This window comes from Polyodon spathula, chromosome 19 (assembly GCF_017654505.1).
Source record: "Polyodon spathula isolate WHYD16114869_AA chromosome 19, ASM1765450v1, whole genome shotgun sequence".
Classification (NCBI taxonomy): Eukaryota; Metazoa; Chordata; class Actinopteri; order Acipenseriformes; family Polyodontidae; genus Polyodon; species Polyodon spathula.
Window position 1 is genome coordinate 3,851,564 of NC_054552.1, and position 20,419 is coordinate 3,871,982.

At 39.1% G+C, this 20,419-nt stretch overlaps 1 protein-coding gene across 1 annotated transcript in view; it reads left to right on the top strand.

Moving 5' to 3' along the window:
* The first annotated feature begins 1,066 nt into the window (after nt 1–1,066).
* LOC121294831 (low-density lipoprotein receptor-related protein 4-like) overlaps nt 1,067–20,419 on the top strand; it is a 36,204-nt gene continuing 16,851 nt past the window's right edge. Inside the window, exons 1-11 of the mRNA XM_041218946.1 lie at nt 1,067–1,148; nt 9,754–9,870; nt 12,710–12,823; nt 13,912–14,028; nt 15,957–16,085; nt 17,832–17,951; nt 18,050–18,175; nt 18,408–18,533; nt 19,072–19,206; nt 19,426–19,551; nt 20,054–20,284. Coding sequence (XP_041074880.1) covers nt 1,148; nt 9,754–9,870; nt 12,710–12,823; nt 13,912–14,028; nt 15,957–16,085; nt 17,832–17,951; nt 18,050–18,175; nt 18,408–18,533; nt 19,072–19,206; nt 19,426–19,551; nt 20,054–20,284 — 1,342 coding nt within the window. The 5' untranslated portion in view covers nt 1,067–1,147. The remainder of the gene's footprint in view (nt 1,149–9,753; nt 9,871–12,709; nt 12,824–13,911; nt 14,029–15,956; nt 16,086–17,831; nt 17,952–18,049; nt 18,176–18,407; nt 18,534–19,071; nt 19,207–19,425; nt 19,552–20,053; nt 20,285–20,419) is intronic.

Genomic DNA, 20,419 nt, shown 5'->3' on the forward strand with positions numbered 1-20,419 from the left:
GTCTGGTCATATGGCTTAGGCCTTGGACTTCAGCACTCAACCATGGCCCGGTATCCCATGGTACAGTTGATGCAATGGAATTCAAACAGCCAGGGGATGTGTTCTGCAGCTAAGCATTGTTCTGCCCAGGGGTCAGGGTTCTCGGAAGCCCTCTAGCATATTGTTCATACAAAAAACCTGCCAGTTTGCAGAATCTGTGCACGGCTGTTTGCACTTGGTACGGAGAATAATTGTTCAGTAAACTGAGCTGTAGAAATGCTATCTTCAGTGTAACCTTTGGGATGAGATGTAATGTTTTACTCCATGTGGATTGATAGGAACAGCATGCAAGAGTTGGAATGTCTCTACATGTCTCGATTCCACGAAGTTACTAGGTTATGTCTTCTGTTCACTTGTTGTCCATTTCTATAAAGTGAAGGGAGACAAGTTCTAACCTCTGCTGTTGGCCTCTTACATTCTGCCTCTCTGCAGTAGAAGCTGCGTCCATGGTGTTCTGTCAAAGCACGCTCTTTTAATTTGCACCATAGGAGCAAACTTTCAAGTGCAGCATTCTTGAATAATGTCCAAAACTCAAGGAGCAAATGTGTTACCTCTATTATAACCTAGAGGCTATGTTGTAAATTACGGAGCGAATGTTAAAAATGTAGTCACATTTGCTGCCAGTGGAGCACTTTTTTTTTTTTTTTTCTCCCTCTGCTTGCTTGTTAAACCCCAAATTCATATTCAGTGTCTGCCAAAAACCATCCCTTTCTCTTTGCTTGTTGAGTTGCTAGCTAGTTAAACGATTGACGGGTTGGCAGTGACATTTACAGGCGGCAAGCTGTGACATGATGATAAAGGAATGGAGTCTTCATAAGACGGTTACCATGGGACTTGTTGGGGGAAGTACTGGATGTTACTGGATGCTACTTGGTTAGAACACTGGATTTTTCTGGAATGGTTTTGAGGCACACATAAAACACGATTCCCTATAACCAAGCTTGTCTGTTTTTGTTTCACAGCCATTGCAGGAAACACGGAATGCTCATGTGGACGAAATCATTTCACGTGTGCGGTGAATACCTTTGGGGAGTGCACCTGCATTCCAGCTCAGTGGCAGTGCGACGGGGACAATGACTGTGGGGACCACAGTGATGAAGACGGGTGTAGTAAGTCTTTGGATGACTGCAAAATAAATGCACAGCCATGTAAACAGAAGCTTACGTTTATTGTATCACCTTAATTTTGAGAAATCGCAGTTTATTCTTTGTAGTCCCCATCCTGAAATCAGTCATATAAATCTCTCAGTACCGGTATCATTTCTCCCAAGCCTAAGAGAAATGGAAAGCTTTTTAAGAAATCAGGAGTCTCTTACATATTGGATGACTGCACTGTTAAATTTACCACACGAGTGAAAGATTTAATTGGATGAATGAAAAATCTGGACCCTTGCCATTTCAATAGATGCGGTCAGGCTCCAGCCGAGATTGGTGGTTCTTGTGTGGAATTTATGATTCAGTGACTCCACATGCAAACTGTGCACTGGGGACTGGACTCATAAAGCCATTGTAGGTTTTACCAACTTTGTAGTTATTTTCAACGTTTTCATTTTAATAATGATTGTGTAGGAGCCCTTAAGAGAAGATTCTAAAAACTTCTTTAGAAAGCGCAAATGTAGAAAGCCACACAAATATTTATTTATTTATTTATTATTTAATTTTTAACCCAGCCTCTGGTGTGTTTTGAATTACATGCACAGAAGCTATGCATGTGTGCTGCACTACTGTACTGCTTGAATACCTTTCAATACAGAGCTGGTGTAAGGACTGTTTAAATTGCCTCTGGTTGCATTGGATCCTTGCTTTGGTAAGGAAACAGAACCATGTCAAAGGGTCTTGTGATTTGTGCCAGTTAGAAGCATGTCTGCATACATTGCAACAGAATGAGGCAAAGGAAAAAAAAATATCTTCAATGTGCCTCACAAAATGCTTAGATTTACAGAATACACAGTTATTTAATACCAAAACCAAGGAATTAGCACAGTGTTTTTTTTATTTATTTTTGTATATATGGAATGTAAGGTGTTTAAACCAAAATGTACAACTCAGACATTTTTGTATAGAGGTACTTTACTATAGGTCAGACTTCCTGGGAACTGTGGACCTTCAAAGCAACTGCTATTATAATCTAGTAGTTTGGAGTCAGGCGGGATTCAAACCAGCCATGGTTTAAATGTCAAGGTCCACAGACAAATGTACATATTGATGCTGCTGAAATTACCCCCACCCACCCACCCACCACCGTGTTTTCTATATGTGCAACAGCTGTTAAAATGGGCTCCAATTCCAAATAAATAAGATATTAAATTAAATAAATATTAATACTTTGCATTACAAATCTCGTCTCTCCTGCTCTGACTGCAGAATTTAAATGAGGAAGGAAATAATGTGGTGGTTCTTAATGCATATCATCAAAGGGAGTTTGAATTATTAATACACAGCGCTTCTGGGGTTGGGTGAAAGCAAAATGTTATGATTTTTAAAGTAACTGTATTTATTAGCGCTGACTGGCTAAAATCCAACCCACTCATATATCTTGCATAATGAATGCTGTCTCTCCTTGCTGCTGTTGTTGCCTAAACTACAGTAAAGTAAGTACATTACAGAGTGCATAAGAAGAAATTTTAATATCTTATTACATTTAAACTCATTTTGAAATTGCAACAAACAAAAATGTCCCATGAAAATGTTCAATGCATGTTATTATTTTTTTAAACATTCGCCCCAATGAGGTCCTTTTAGAGTTTACTTAGACATTTTTGGCACAAATTTAGTACTATAAAAAAAAATAGGTCAGTGCTACTTTATTCATAACTTCAAACACTCAAATTCTGCAGTAAATCATTTTGTGAAACTAGTTTTTTGTAAATTGTTATTTCTCGGAAATAAGACCACTATCTATTTTGGCTGCAGACTTGACTTAAATCTGTTAACCTTGCATTGTAGCACCAATTATGTTAAAGCAGGCCAGTTCCCAGTGTTTCAAGGACAGCATTCTAATTGCGGTGCAGAGCATTTTAATATGCCTACAAATCAACCCTATATAAAGGTTTATATTTATTTTTTTACAACAGATTTTTTCAGAAGATAAGGAGTTTCGGTATCAAGGTGCTTAAGCTTTGTCTTTACCAGTAACATCTCTGAGCTGTAAAATGTATTAATATGTGCTCAAGTTTAGATGCCTCTTTTTTTACTTTTCATCACAATAGCTGGATAAGGAGTCCAGTGTGCTAATTCATTTTAGAACTGATTATTAGCAGAGATTAATTTGTCTTTAGAAAATTGGGCCCCTACAGCAGCCAGGTTTAGAATCGCAAAAATTTGGGTTTAATATACAATATAAAATGTACTTGTGCAGTACAAAGCAAAATGGATAGAGGAACGTATTTACAGTGTGTGCAAAACGAATGAGTAGTTATAGCGTATGCTTGCATCTTTTCTATTGGTTGTTGCAACATAATAATGCACCTATCGTAGTCCTAGGGTGTTGCTGACTCAGAAAATAGCACCCTTGTCTTTGGATCAGAATATTACACATGTTGGCCTCATTGGGGATTATTATAACAACTCCATCTGTCAAGGCACTCTGCTCTAGAGCTAGAGTTCTATTTACGAGAAGTAAGGTTCTAACTTACTATACTATGTATGGAAACTTAAGGTTCCACAAAACATGTTCCAGAATTTTTAAAAAAACAAGCGTCTTACCCATATGTTATGGTTTTGTTTCTTTTTTCTTTGTCCTCAAAAGTCTAATATTTTTAAATTAAGGTCGATGCTGTGCTTCATTTATGCGCCATGCAGTACCCCTGCTGAGTTTAAAAGCTTTGACATTACGACCACTGGTGGTGGGGGATGAGATAAAATAGATTTTTAACTTGAAAGCCCACAACTGTGATGAAAGTCAATTTAGTACTCTTCAAATAAAGGGGATAGTGAGCAACTGATAAACCTACACTGCTGCCAGCTCAATCTCGACTGCAGCAGTGGGACCCTGCTGGTGTTGTCTGGTCCAAACTAGATTGCTGCAGCCCATAATCCCTCTGCTTATCAAGCGTAGCCAATCAGAAAGATCGCCCTTCCTATGGGTATACTTTCAAAACAGCGTGAGCTAAGAACATCTTTTAAAAGAAGATTACAGACAATATTTATCAGATTCACCTCAGGGGATCTGTTTTCTGATCTTGCCGTTACCTCCATTTGAAGTAAAAAATCAAACCGCGAGGGAATGCGGAATGGTTTTTTTGTTTTTTTGTTTTTTTGGGGTTTTTTTTTGTCCCAGGGTTTATCTTGTATTTGTATTGTCCAGTGTATTTAATTTACCCAAACAACAGTCTTTAAGCAACTGGTAAGTAAAAGCCTTGTGAATAATAGAGTTCTGATAGACATAGAGGACATTTAGTAATATGAGAAAGCTGCTGCTAGATTGTTTCATCTTCTAAGTAATATCCACTTATTTTTCCTTCCAAAGACTATTAGTATGATTACTTTTGATGGAGAGCTGAAACGTCTTAATATAATAACAACAATCATCATGTTGTGTTACGTTCCTCCTTCGTAAATCATTATTGTAGTGCTTGACAGAGGCCTCCTGTAATCTTTTTAAAAAAATAACCACAGCGAACCTAGTCTCCACATCCATGAAGCAATGTTTTAAAGCTAATAGTCACTTTGGGGTTTTGGTAATGTGATCATGTGAGAGTGTTGGTTTCAAAGGCCACTGGTGTGATGGTTATTTACGGGCTCAGGCTGATCACAGTGATTGTAATTACAAGGGTTTAAAGATGCTGAGCTGGCAAATTTAGACCGGTTGGGATCCGGATCAGAGAATGGTACTTGGGGTCGAGTGTGACGTTGATAGAACTGATTCAAAAGCTGAAATTTATGAGACCACAGACCAGGTTCCACAGAGAGATTTGGTTAAATAGAGGTATCCCATGTCTAAACATGAGGAATGGAATCTTTCCTTTCTTTCCCTGTTTGTCTGTTTGTTGTGAAATCTATAAGCAAAGCTAAAAGGTGATTGGCTCCACATGCTGTTCACACTTCTATTTAAGCCCCAGGAGGAACAGTGATTGGTGGAGAGGGTCAGATGTATGGTAACTACTATGCTATCACTTAACTTGGTGAACGGCTTTCATCTGTGAGTCACATGGATTGTTCGTAGACTTCAGTAAATGAAATAATCATTAATGGTTTTAAGGGTCTTTTTGGCTCTCTTCATCCAAGCTCGTTTCTTTTTGTAGTTCCCTTTTTCTCTCTATTAAGTGGGAGAGTGTTTGACCGTAAGTTTCCAAAAAGCAGCAATGTGTGGCACTGCTTGTCTGAGTCCTCCTTGAACGTGACCTTTCTTTGTTTATAATATGACTGCACAAACAGGACTCTGCACTAATTAGAAGCTTCAAAGAATTAGTACTCTTCAAAGGAGAGAGAAAGAAACAACACAATCAATTTAAACTGACCAAGGCTTTGGAAGCATTTGTTTTTAAAGACGATTTCAGTAATGGAGAGTAGCCTACTCCTAGGCTAACAATAATGAGGTAAGAGCGGATACTAGTGGACATTGCTGTTTTATCGCATTCTGGGAATGCATATACCTGATGATGGTGATATAACTGACGAAACCCTATTTACTGTATGTGCATGTATCTAGAAGAATTGTGCATAGATTATTGAGAGTATCAATCTGGGGCTTTATGATGGAACCTGAAAAATGAGTTCCTAATCATTTGCAGAAGCTCTGTGTCTGAAAGTTCCCTGACCAAACTGCATGGACAACCTTGATATGAATTCAAAGGCTATTTGTTTCGTTCATTGACGAAGTAGCCTCACATCATTGTGATTTGTTCACTGCTAGGTCTCATCACTCTCTGGGACATGTAGGAGTTACACCTATGAGGTGGCGTACCGGAATAGCTAAAAGCAACAGTGTGTAAATTATGTATTAAGTCGTTAGGAATTTATTCTGAGATCATTGCACTGGTCATCAAGATAAAGCTAAGCTAGTATAGGTAGAACATGAACTCGTTTTCTTTGATTGATTATAGAGACATACACTCAAGAGCTAATCAAAAATCCAAGAATTTGGATAATTATCCAAGTTTGTTTTTTTAAGGAATTCTGTAAAAGAGTTGACATTACACATGATCCTGTTGGGTAAAATCTAAATCCTAAAGGATTCTTTTTTTACTTGGCCAGGTTGGTTTTAGTATGCAATTTTGCAAGAGTAGAATGAAAACCCGGATTTCCGTTAACCTAGATCCTAATCGACAGCAGTGGCTCTCTTTGACCAACATGGTCATTTTGGCCACAATTTTAATTCTACAGAACATAAAAATACATGAAGATAAATGCTTAAAACATTGAGTTATCCTGGAGAAATCTTCTTGATTTATCTGGTCATCGGTATACAATGTGAAACAGGAACAGAACATAATTGTTTTATAAGATGTTACAGTACTAACACACTAGACCTGCCCCACTAATGTAAAGCTCACTATCAAAAGTTCACTGACCTTTCATAGCAATGGACTGTGAATAAGGTTATTCTGCTGTGATGCATCATTTGGTCCAGTTTAGGTCAAATGGTATAGATCTTGTCAGTCTGTTTTGTTAAATTAAACAATTGCTATAATTTACCTTGTTGGTGGAAATAGTGAAAATACTTGGTTGCTGTTATGAACGTCAACACCTTAGTAACAATTGATGATATTTTTGTAAACGTTAAAGTGCCTAGTGGTCACTGTAATGAAGACGAAGAATGACGGTACTAGTTAAGATGCCCAACGATGCATATAACTAACAGAGGATTGAGTCATTATCAAAAATAACTCCGGGTTAAAAATAAATAAATAAATAAACTGTACTCCTGAGAGCTGCTCACATCATCTTTTCATGTCCACAGTTTTAACCGACCTACAATCTGGTTTGTTTTCATTTTCTACTGGGTTGACAGGATAAACCTACTAAAAAGAATAATGTGTCCTTTCCATACCCCAAGAATGGAATTGGATCTTGTATTTTTTGTGTCTAATCCAGGTTTTCCTCAAACCTTTGTTAATCTGCATTAGTGCTGGAGTGCTTTAGCCTTCTGCCTGTGTTAGGGAGAGGACAAGCAAGTAAGCAAGCTTGTTGAACATTTGAAGGACAACACAGCGAGTGACTTGGGGCTTGTGATACAGGATGCCTACGTATTAGCCTTTTAATTGGGAAGATTGGCTTGGGGGTAACACACTCTCTTAATAGGTCTCCTTAGAGCTGCGTGGAAATGATCTGTAGTGTGTGCACGGCTGCTTTTCTACTTCCCTGAGGTTTATGATAAGCTGTATGTTTCTGGTTATATTGGTCCCCTCAGATGTGGTTTACGCTTTTTGCCTTTCTGAAAACAAGACCTTGTTTATTAGGGTCCAGTACACCACCTGTAGCTGCAAATAATACACTGCAATGAAATTATGTTCTATACCCAAGGTTCACTTAAAGAAACAGAATTGGTGAAGTATAGGGTTACATCATTAATTTCCCCAGAAATGTCATCTTTTTTATTGATGTCATCTTTTTCCCAAAGCTTCCCCTTTCCACGTGCACAGGGACCTCGTAGTCCGCAAATCAGGGTGAAACGTTAAGAATAAATGGCTAGGGAAGGTAATTGTTGAGAAATTGAATTGGTAGGTTATCTATGTGTATTTCACAATGGAAAACATTGCAGTTTTTTTCGTGGATTCATCAGATATGTATCACAAGAAAGAAAGAAATATATATCTTTGGGGGATTTTATTTGAGTTAACTCACATTCTACATTCCAGTTTGACGTTAGTCACATTAAAATACTTCGAAGAAGAAGGAACAGATGCTTCAAAGGTCACCCTTTTTATGTGCTGTTTTCGTGAACAGACTTTTCAATTGGCAATGGAAGAAACTAAATTGGCCCATTTAATATTTAAAAATACAACATGGCACAGACATCCGCACTTTAAAAGAAGAAGAGATTTGAGTGTCATTTGAGTTTAAATGCTTTATATCAAGCGTTCTGCAGGACTGTGCATTAAAATGAAACCACGTGTTCTGTAGAGTTTCTTCAGGGGATGAATGTTGCCAAGCTTGATCCAAAAAAAAAAAAAAAGTCGCACACTGTTCACAGCATCAGTAATATTTGTGTCCAATTTCTCAGTTTTCATGATGTATGTGCTTCAAATTTTAAAAGGCTGTTTTATGTAATCAAAGGTAAGAAAAGAAACACATTCACAAGGCCTGTGATATGTGCTTGGGTGAACAGCAGGTGATGGTGGCAGGGTTATTAGAATGTGTCTGAAGTAGGTTAGTGGTGCGTTTCCCACTGCCCTGAAAACAGCACTGTCCCCTTGTAATCATGAAGTAGCTGGTGCTGGGAAGAGCTAGCGCTGGTTTAGAATTTGTTTTGTCACAGATTTATTACCCAAGAAGTCCAACTGTGTTCAAGCACGACCCTCCAAGATAAATTAGTCCTGTTTGACCTTCGGTATTCTTTGTAATGCCTTAAAAAAAAGATGGCTGTCTTTCGCCTTAATAGATAATAAGTTTAATACACAATTCTGATTTGATTTCAACAACTGCTTTATGGGTGAATAATGAGAGGTTCTGCTTTTGTACTGTAATGACACAGTATGTTGTGCATTTCATCCATATATTTTGTATATTATAAAGATACTCTGATAGGATAATCATATAAAATCTGTGTCGGACTAAATAAACTAGACAGATATAAAGACCAAAGACACAAACAGTAGACAAAACAGACACTGAAAATAACTGTAATGAATGTTTGTCTACTAGCAGTTTTTTTTTATATATATATTTTTACTAATTTTGTTAAGATCCAGACAATTCTAATAAATCAGCAGGAGAGATAACTCTGGGCCCCTTAATTGCTTTATATTAAAACCTAGGAATTATAAATATGTTAGAAACTCTAAAGAAATGGCCACCAAGCTTAACAGTCCTGACAATAAACAACAGTGTTTCCTAACTCTACTTGCCATTGTTTGTTTGGAGAGATAGCAGGGTTTTACTAAATGCATCCTCATTATATTTTATGGGGCTATTCATGACTGAGTGTGCTGGAGGAAGTTGAGGCCTACCCCCTTAGGGCCCTGTACTTTGTATTGCCATAGAAACGGTGAAGTGTTCCATTAAACCCGTGATTTTTTTCAAACCCTTTTTTTTGTGTGTGTGTGAACTCAATAAGGGATTCATCACCCACCCCCCCCCCCCTCCTGAGGGACTTCCTCTATCAAGATCAAATGTTTTAGAAATTTTGGTGTTTTGATCATAAGGGAGGTGGGGGAGTGGAGATAGAGTAAAAATAGCTGCTATGCCTAGTATAATAGCAGAGAATTTAGGCCTTACATTTTTTACATTCATAATTTATGTCATGTAATCTGCATTGTTGGGGACAACAAAGTAGAAATGCAATTTCAAAAGATAGCATTGTGTTACTCATACCGCCAAGGGTTATGTTAATTTATAATTTGGTGCACAGTATGGACCATGGAGTTTGCCAGTTTTCCTGAGGTAGAAAGTATTTATGCTGAATGTTGTGGTATTCGTCTGTTATTAATGCTGAATAATGTGTCTAAAATGAAGCTATTGGGTAACTTCTATAACTCCTCAAAGATGTGATGGCCTGGACTCAATAAAAGGGAATAGATGCATTATTGTTAACCCATTGCTGTCTGGTTTGCAGTGCTTCCTACCTGCTCCCCACTGGATTTCCACTGCGACAATGGGAAGTGTATCCGTCGCTCCTGGGTGTGCGATGGGGACAATGACTGTGAAGATGATTCGGATGAGCAAGACTGTCGTAAGTGATCATTTTTACATTTAATCTTCAGTCTTTTCTTTCTTAACACTACAGACACCCCTTGTAGGCTGCCTAATAATATGTGAAGCAAAGGCTGAATATTAAAGAACATAAATAACTCCACACACTCAAATGGGAAAGTAAAGTTTATGAGAAGTCAAGTGAACAAGCCTGACGGGTTTCATAAAGGTTTTACCATACCAAACATGCCTCCATGTGGTCTGTGTAACATTGCATATGTATAAGAGGTCATAACCCCTGTTGTAACTGCACCTGACATATGGGGAATGTTCTGGGGTTGACCTTTGCCCTCCTGTTTACTCACAACCCCTTCTCTTCCCAAGGAAGGCTCACGATGTGTTTGTTACTGAAATTGGACCCAGCTGGTGAGAGTCCAGCTGCGTAGAAGGAATGCTTCCATTGCTGCCTGTCAGTGCTCTCTTCTTATCCATTCATCTCAATTAAAGCATCCAATAATCTGTTAGTTGATACATTTAAGCTGTGTGTTAATATTATCATTTAGTATAGCAATTTGTACACACTAAAGCAGATAACAAAGTAAGCCCAAAACAACTGGACTGAGACAACCAGAACTCCTGTCACTGTGTGACCCCCGGGTTTAAACCTAGACAGGTCACTAAGTTAAAACCATTCCCACTGTACCACTAGGCTAATAATAAGCTGATTTAACATAGTGTTAGAAACTGCCAACCCAAAACCAAAGACCTTCAGCCAACCCAAAACCAAATGGTCAATACAAAAAAACAAAAAAAACCTGTTTGTTCTCCCATTAGGTGTCTCCTTTAGGGCTTTTTATTTAACAACCCTTTTCATAAAACCCCTTAATGGGACCTTGGATTTCATCCTGGGAGAAGTAAGTGCTGTAAAAAGAAAAGATGGCTATCTGTGTATTAAGAGGTTGGCTATCTGCATCACCCATCTTCAGCTGGCTTGCCCACCTCAATCCACAAGGCTTTCTGAGACCCGTTCTGTAATTGGAGCATACATGCGTTATGTCTGTGTCAAGACTGGAAGGAATTCCTATTGGGAGACATTTTAGTTAGATTAAAACCAATGAGGCTGACCGTGGAAACTTTGTGTTATTAGGGATGAGTGGATACTTGAACTATTTCTTCTTTACACAGCTATTATTATTGTGCTGTTAGTTTCTCTTACAAGGAAATTCTGCACATCCATATAATTAAGTCACTTAGTGATGGTCTGCTGTGTGCTGTGTATATGTCCCCACCATTCCCCTTCCCCCTAAAAAGGTTCAGTGTGTGATGGCCTATGCTTTCTTACTTCATCTGCATGTTCCAAGTGGGTCTGTTACCTGCTGAGCATCTAACATCTTTAACACTGAGCTGCCACTTTCATTTGGTTCAGCAACAGGACAAGTTGTCTGGCCTTGTATGGAAAACTGCCATTCAGTGGAAATTATTGACATTATGAGCCTACTTTTATTAACGTTTAATTTATTTGCACAGCTAGTATTTTTTCTTGTTCTCTGTGTTTTTATTATTTACTTGTATCTTTTATATTATAAGGCACCCCCCTTGTGTGCGACCTAAATGTCTATAGCGTGTATCCCTGTGCTCAAAACACTTGAGCTAATAGCATGCACTCTGGAGGAAAATGAGATAGTTTGCCTTTTTAAATTGATGTTTTGAGTTAAAGAAAAGGACTTTATGGGCTCCTTTGCAAATCCACTTCAGGGTACCCTTATACATGCCAACGAACGTCCCTGTAATTAGGAGCATTTACAGCAGTTTAACTTTATCGACCAAGCAAATGAATGGCTGGCAGTAACCTTTGACCATTCTTTGCTTTGACTGGACGATGTCAACATGTTCGGCGGGGGGGGGGGGGGGGGGGGGGGGGGGGGGGTGGCGGCGGATATAGACAGGAATGGCATATTTTATATGTCAGGTATTTGAGTCAAGAACATGGTCTGGGGTAATAATGCACAGCTTAGAACTTAGCATTTGGAACCAACACAAGGGTTAGTCTAGTTCTAAAGGTTTATTTCAGGGTTATGGGCAGCAATTCCACCCATTTATTGTTTGAACTCCAACAACAGCCTATCCTGAACAAAGAGAGACTGTTCCTTTATTTAGATTGAGGTGGTCATTCTGGCATGCTGAATCTTGTATTAAAACTGCATGGCTTCCCTATACCAAGTGTGATCTTGCAATGGGTAACCATGGTCATTTAGTGGTGGTAAATAAAATATAACCTGTAATATGCAGCATTGCTAGCTTCATTTTTGTGAGATGCCAGTCACAACAGTTTTCTTTTTAGCACTTAATTTAACACATACTTGTGTACCAGTAATAGACCTATACTATAGTAAAAAGCCAGCATCTACTCTCTAATCGCAGTGCAATACTTGGATATAAGAGTTTGGGGGCCCCGCTGGTATAATAACAAGTATTATAAATGCATAATGGCACTGCTGCTTAGTTTCTTTATTTGGCAGTGTGGCTTCATTTACAGTGCCTAAGTGTCTAATTATGTACCAGTTCAATAGTCGTCCAATTACCTGAAAGGAAATAAAGCAGGGTAATTACACCTTGATCTCCTGTGTAGTAGGGGAGCGTGGAAACCCCTGTGTTCTAATAGAGAACATAAAGAACATTATCGGGGGGGGGGGGGGGGGGTGTACTACAGTGCATTGTCATTTGCATAGATTCGCAATTCGGAGTTCTAGGAGGATGATTGAATGGCCAGTATTTTTAAAGGGCTAGTGTTGATTCACTCGCTCAGTCTTTCTCCCCATGTGTATATCGCAGCTATATGGCCAGTGTTCACTCTCTCTCTCCCCCTGTGTGTATCGCAGCTCCTCGGGAGTGTGAAGAGGATGAGTTCCACTGCCAGAACGGATACTGTATCCGCAGTCTGTGGCATTGCGATGGAGACAATGACTGCGGGGACAACAGCGACGAGCAGTGTGGTGAGTAGCTATCTCCAGAGGGGCATCTGGACCACCCTTGGGAACCATTCACTCAATGGGCTATTCATGATCCGGCACGCTGGTCCTTTTTAAGTTAACCCCACTGAAAAAATGCATACTGTCATTTCTGAGATGTCAGAACCCTAAACTGGAGGTTTTCTGAAATCCTCCTCAATTGCTAATGGGACAAAGATGCCGGAGCACAGAAAAGGTTCAAGGACGACATTCCATTTATTTTTAAATCAATCACCAAGTCGGTGGCTGTGGGTGTTAGTTTAAATTGGCATCCATCATCCATCTGATTCCATCATAACATCAAAACTCCCAGTGCCTCATTAAAATTGAGAGGCTGAAGTTGGCATCTCTGTCAGTCGGTTTGGAACTACGCTGCCCGGATGGCACTCTCTGCTGTTTTCTGTAACCCACTAATCCACTGTGTATTACCTCTGCTTGTTTTTCCATGAAAATGCACTTCAGACAGCCAGACCTTTTCCTATATGCAGATAAGCAGGTGTGGATCAGCTTCTCTACAGCTGTTCGAATAGAGAAGATTGAAATGGAGTTCAACTTCAACTTTTATTGTTTCTTTCCCTGCCACAGGGTTTCTGAGTGCATTTCTATCAGTATTTCCCCATGTTATGTGGTTTTCTTGCTAGTTTTGCATGAGTTCAGCAGAATTTCATCATTGTGCATTGCATGCGGGTGTGAGTTCCACTTGATTAAAATCTTAAACTGACACTGGTTTTTAGTAATGCAGTCTGTATAGGTTAAAACATTTATTTAGTGGATTTTTTTTACCATAATGATGTGATGAACAGTGATATTTCCTGCTACGGGATAGCTCTTTAAGGAAAAGGAGACTTCTCTTCACAGGATAGCTTATTTCTTGTAATTGATATTTTAGGAGGCTAAAATAGTGAAGTGTTTGTGAAAACTTTCAATTAATATTTTTTTTTTGGTTCGAAGAAAGCGACATATACAGTGTAACTGCTTGAAATCATTGTCAGGTCTATATCAAAATAAATATTAGCCCACTTGGATGTATCTGAAACTTTTTTAAAGATCTGCTGTATTCCTTATTTTGTTAGACATGAGGAAATGTTCAGACAAGGAGTTCCGGTGTACTGATGGAAGCTGTATCGCTGAACACTGGTTCTGCGATGGAGACATAGACTGCAAAGATGGATCAGATGAGGAAAGCTGCCGTAAGTAGTATTTAAATAATTTAAATAATGAACACTGGAAGTCAAGGTACAGTACTAAGCCCGAATAGCGCTTATTGTAACATGTTGTTTCTCTGTTAGTTTTTCGATAGTTTTTTTTTTTTTTGTATTCTATCCTGCTTTTGTCCCCTCACTGGGGCTCAGCAGTAAAAACATTTCAACAGGTAGACCTGGTTGTTGTTTTTTCTTACAATGCATATAAAAAACCCTGGACCCTGACAAAAGAACAAAGGAAGTCAAAACTGAAAACAACAGCATGCATTGACAGCACTGGTGGGCCCATGAAATACTTTAGCACGGCCTCAGCTCTGTGCCTTCTGCAGCTGGACTGGTACAAGGAAGCCAAAAGAATTGCCAATGGCATGTTTGCCATTTTGTTTCAAACCTAAATTTATTTCATGCCAAGAAAAAAAAGCAAGTTCTGGATCATTTTCCAATTGCACTGCATGCTCCCCACTAAGACTGCTAGGTTAAATTGTATTTGAATGATTCTGCATGTACAAAAGTCTCTTATTGCGGTGCTTATCTTTAGTTGACAATTACAAGAGATCCACGAACACGGCATTGGTTACCTGTTTTTATACTATGTACTGTACTGTAGTGCAGTAGTTGATTTCAAGAAATATAAACAGACAAAAAGTCGTTGAGATTGACTTTTTGTTTGTCCCAGTATAGAAAACAAGAGTTAAGGCTGACTTCTAGCATTGGTGGTATTAGTCTTCAAACAGCTAAGTCTCAGGAGGACTTCAAAGAGGAGCTGAAACAGCTCTTTGCTGTCAGATGACTAAGGACAGGCCTTTCATCTCCACAGATCAGGTCTTGTCTGGAGATGATAAGTATTGGCAGGGAACTTTGCAAATGAAAGCCCAGTGCTCATCACTTTTGGGGAATTGCTACGTTTCTCTCTTCGGACGTCTGTACACCACAGAATGTATAATCAATACATCTTCCAACTCTATCAGCCCTTTCAAACTCTTGCTACCTTTAGCCAAACAATGAATGAAGGCAGAGGTGATTCTTTGTTTTTTTTTTTTTTTGTTTGTTTTTTTTAAAGTGGAATTACAGACCTTGGTTGTTTTAGTTACTTTAGTTGGATTTGGATACTGTATCATACATGCACACTATTGAAATAGGTAGCTACCACAATCTGTATGCCAATCCTTTCTTTAAAAGGGTCTGCTCTGTGCCTTCACTTCTGAACTTTTATAGCTACAGCAACATTTCCATTCAGTCACCTTTTCTCTACAAACAGCAGTAAGAAGCACAAAGCACAATAGGTAGATATTCAATTTCAAAGCAGACCCTTTCAAAGAAGGGAAGAGAAAAGGGTAAAAAAAGAAAAGAAAAAACGCCTGATCCCTTTGTTGTGTACAAGTGGTTTGTTTGGTGGTGCACAGATCATTCGCTTTAATACATGTGATTTCTTTTAAGTAAGTAGCAGCTGAAGGGATCTTAGAAACCACTCCAAAACTTCAAAGGAATGCACAGGTTTCCAGAGCAGGGGCTATCTCTACCTTTCATCAATTTAAACCGTAGAAAATAAACATATTAATAATGCTTTTACAATGAATTTATTTATAATGTAACAGGGTGTCATAGGCCAGATTTTATTTCAGAAAATAAGAAAACGGTACGCATTCTTTTGGATATTCCACAGACGGCAATACATTTGGATGTTTAGTCATTTCCTTTCCCCAGAACTGAAATAGTTCTGAAACTGGGATACAAACTGTAAAGTTTTTTTTTTTTTTTTTTTAGTTTGGAGCTTGGTTTATTTGTGATTAGTTGAGCAGTTAACATATTCCATTTTTTTTTGTAGGCAATAACGAACATTGTTGGCTTTGCAGTCTAAAATCCAAGTGGGCTGATGAAGTTAATATAGGTTCTGATAGCTTTTACTTCTTCCATAGCCTCTGATGTTCCCATGGCGACGTGCAGCGTGGAGGAGTTCCAGTGCTCGTACGGCCGCTGCATCCTCGATATTTACCACTGTGACGGCGATGACGACTGCGGTGACTGGTCTGACGAGTCTGACTGCTGTAAGTCACTCACATTCGCAGAAAGCAAGCTTGGGGCCTACTACAATTGTTACTGCTTTTAACACTGCATGAATGTTTACTTATGGACCACCAGTTCAGGAAGTTGGGGGTGGGGGAGGGGGGATGTCAATTTTCTTCATAGAAAGCAGTATTTGACCTGACTGGAGACCCAGAGCCCTGGACAGGATCCATGTGCTCTACTGTCAGCTGTTCTAAAGCCACTGCCGGCGCCATACAACTCAACACAACCAGGTCAAATTCTATCTCTGCACAGGCTGAACATGCAGCTGTTTAAATTGATGGTATTGAAAGGCTGCTGGTATGCCGCGAGTCCACTGCCAAGCATCTCGCATTGTTAAGATGTTGTCTGTGTAGTCAACCATGCTCTGAATTGTAACTCGTCAAAAACATTTTACATTTTTTTTTAAAAAGGGGTTTACATCATGTGTACAAATTGCCTGGTGACCTTTGGAAGTAATAATGCAATGAACTAAAATTGTGTGTTTATGGGGTGGATAAGTTTTACATGTGCAATAGTATCTAAGCAGAGGAATGGGAACAATGAAGCTGGTAATGTGTTTAAACCATTGGTATGAACCCATACTCTAATGTTACAGAAGGATTGCCTTCTTGTTCCTTTGCAAATATTGTAATGTATTGCATGTTTTATAAGGCAAGAGCAGGTGTTCCAGCGTTAATGTGTTTAAACATGTCTGGGTGGTTATTTTAATCCTTGGTTTCTGGCATAGCTTTTTGCTGTTCGCTGCCTTTACCTGCTGATATAATAAAGTGCTTTTGCTGTGAAAAGGAACAGAAAGGTGAAAGTGACAAAGTAACAGTTTGTATATCACTAATACAAAATAAATCAGTGCACTGTAAAACTGGCTACCCTTAAATATGGCAGCAACAAATCAAGTCTAATTATGTCGAGCTAAAAAAAAAACTGCTGCCACAATGCATTTTAATTAGCTTTGGTTTCTCACAGTAGTCTTGCATTTTTGAGAGGTTTGAACCAGCTTCAAAGAAAAACTAAACCTGAACAATGTGGTCAATTCACATTCTTATCCTGAAGATGTTTCATCTTCAAAAAAGAAAAAACATTCCTTGGCTTAAGGCACTGTGCTGAAGAGAACATCAACATCTCTTTGTTTTTAAAAAAAAATAAATAAAAAAAAAAATCTTTTCCTGGCGTAAACATATCGTAAAAATCTCAAAAGCTTGTTTTCACATGTCTGTCGTTTGTGTCGTTCTGTATTCATTTAGTTATTTGAAGCACAGTAGTCTGTACATTTATTACAACACCTCGACATTTGTCATCTGTATCCTTTGTATACTGTACCTACCTGCATGAAAACCTCTCTCTGTGTGTGAGAATGAAAATTTTCGGTCAGTAGTCAATGGTATAGAAACAATAGGCACTCAGTGTGAAAATTAGCCTTCTTAAATAAATCAAAGTCACATGCATTTTTTCATTTGTGGCAATGTGTTCCTTTTCTCCTACTATTTTAAACGAATTACAGATATGAATTGGAGTAATTCATTAATTTTTTTTTTATAATAAATAATAGTTTTGCACACTGCTGTATGTAGGTAGAAGGTGTTAGTCATGAAGTTAGCAATATCGGTACTTGAATTATGCTGTGTTGATTTCACAAACTGGTGTGAGTTTAGAGTTGTGTTTTACATGGAGCATTTTATCTAAGTAGCTTAGCTGTCATGCACTGATAGTTATTCGTTGTCCCACAGCCTCTCACCAGCCCTGCAGATCTGGGGAGTTCATGTGCAGTAGCGGCCTGTGTATCAACGCTGGCTGGAGGTGTGACGGGGACTCTGACTGCGATGACCAGTCCGATGAGAAAAACTGCAGTAAGCTTGCATTAATCTGTTCATTTTTTAATTTACTGAACATGTAAAACAGCAGAGAGCTAGGATAAAACCAATACCCCGTTTCCACTGTTTTCCAGCTACCTCCACGTGTACCACTGACCAGTTCCGCTGCAAGTCTGGGCGCTGTGTCCGGTTGTCATGGAGATGTGATGGGGAAGACGACTGCTCAGATAACAGCGACGAAGTAGGCTGTGAGAAAACAGGTAACCTCACTGCTAACTTTTGAATGTTTTTTTAAAATCTGAATTTAAACTGCATACAGTTGTTTCAGAAATGTGTTCATCCTGAAGAACTGTTCGTTAGGTAAGCTCCTGTAACCAGCCAGACATCTCTGGACCTATTGTCATAATAAGCTACACATATTGTTCTCTAGGGCATGCGTTTTTTTTTTTTTTTACCTTGCTGTATGTAACACTGTTCTCCTTCCTCTCCCAGATTCCCCTCAGTGTGCTCCAGACCAATTCCTGTGTGGGAATGGCCGCTGCATTGGTCAGAGGAAGGTGTGCAATGAGGTCAGCGACTGTGGAGACGGCAGCGATGAGAGCCCGCACCAGAACTGTCGTGAGTTGCTAGAGATGGAAGGAACTTGGGTCCGCATGTTTTATGGGACCTGGTTTAAATTCCCAGGTTTTCAGCTTCAAGTAGGAAGACATTTGTTATCTTTCTCAAATGGTAGCACCCACTGATAACAAGGACAGAGTACACAGTGCTAGGCATATTGGTGAATTGGTAGAAGGGACAAGCTCTGGATGTACAAAGTAGAATCGTCCAGAATATCCCTTTAGGTAATGAATTTTTTATTACATTTTTAAAAAATTTTAAGAGTATGTGTGAACTCTGTGGAGTTTGAGAAGTTGCCCTGACATAACGTTGAAAAAAAAAACCCATGTATGAATTGTAAAATAGATACATAGAAAGGAAACTTAACATGGTACAATTATGCACACAGTCTCTGAAGGGAATATGGGCCAAAAGTTATAATTCAAATTCAATAATATCATTCATTTTGTCACTGAATCATTGTGCTCACAAGCCCATGGAACTAAGAATTAAAGTGGCTTGCTCCCACATTCCAATAATGACAGCTGCCTTTCCTCAGGTCCCAGGTCGAGTGAGGAGAATTGCAATGAGAACAATGGTGGCTGTGCTCAGAAATGCCAGATGGCTCGAGGACAGGTGCAGTGCACGTGTCACACTGGGTTCAGGCTGAAGGATGACGGGAGGTCATGTCAAGGTAAGCGAGGAATTTAAAAACAAGTATTCAAAATTCATTCCAAGCGAAAGATGAATAGCTGCAGAGTAGGTGTATAAATCAAAACTTGACATATAGACACAGTTATTTAAGATTGGAGATTATTTATCATTACTGCAGTGCTTGTTTTGGAAGGTCTAGTTTTTGTTTTTGACTGATGGATGCGCCTCTCTGTCGTCCCTCCTGTCTCTCCATACTCAGATGTGGATGAGTGTTCGGAAGAAGGCTACTGCAGTCAGGGTTGTACTAACACTGAGGGAGGTTTCCAGTGCTGGTGTGTGCACGGCTATGAACTCCGACCTGATAAACGCAGCTGCAAAGCATTAGGTAACTATCCTCCAATTGACTTAATTGGAAAATGCGGTAACACTTAACGCTCTAATTACTGTGTATTTGCTTAGTAGTTACTTAGTAAATGCATGTGTACTTACACATAATTACAATGTTATTATGCATAGCTACATTGTACTTAATTTGTAAATCTTTTTGCACAGTATAACCCTAACCCTTTTCTGATACAATTGTGTACTTACATATGACATACATTGTAACTATGCATAATAACATTGCAAATACCTATTATACAAATATACTAAGTAACTACTGTGTAAGTACACAGTACTTAGAAACACGTAATGGAAAATGCTAGCGAAAATGCAATGGCCATGTTCTGACACTCAGCTTATTTCCTCATTTTCAGGACATTAAAATAAAGTCCAGCTGGTCCTGTATTCACTGACTTCATCAATCCGTAGAAAGATGGCACCGTTAGTAGAGATGCAATGTAATTACCCTGTGCTTGTTCTCATGGCCATGATCTTTTTTCCAGGGCCAGAGCCTGTTCTGCTGTTTGCCAATCGGATCGACATCCGACAAGTGCTTCCCCACCGCTCCGAGTACACACTCCTGCTCAACAACTTGGAGAACGCCATCGCTCTGGACTTCCACCACAGCATGGAGCTGGTCTTCTGGTCGGACGTCACACTAGACAGGATCATGAAGGCCAACTTGAACGGGAGCAATGTGGAGGAGGTGGTGTCGACAGGCCTTGAGAGTCCAGGTAGGAAAGAGATGGAGGGGCTTAACAGAAGCACTTATGTATCAAGAAAGGCTATATTGCGTAGAATAGAACTCTAGAGGTTATACTGAGATTATACAATGCCTGGCTTAGACCCCACCTAGAATACTGTCTGGA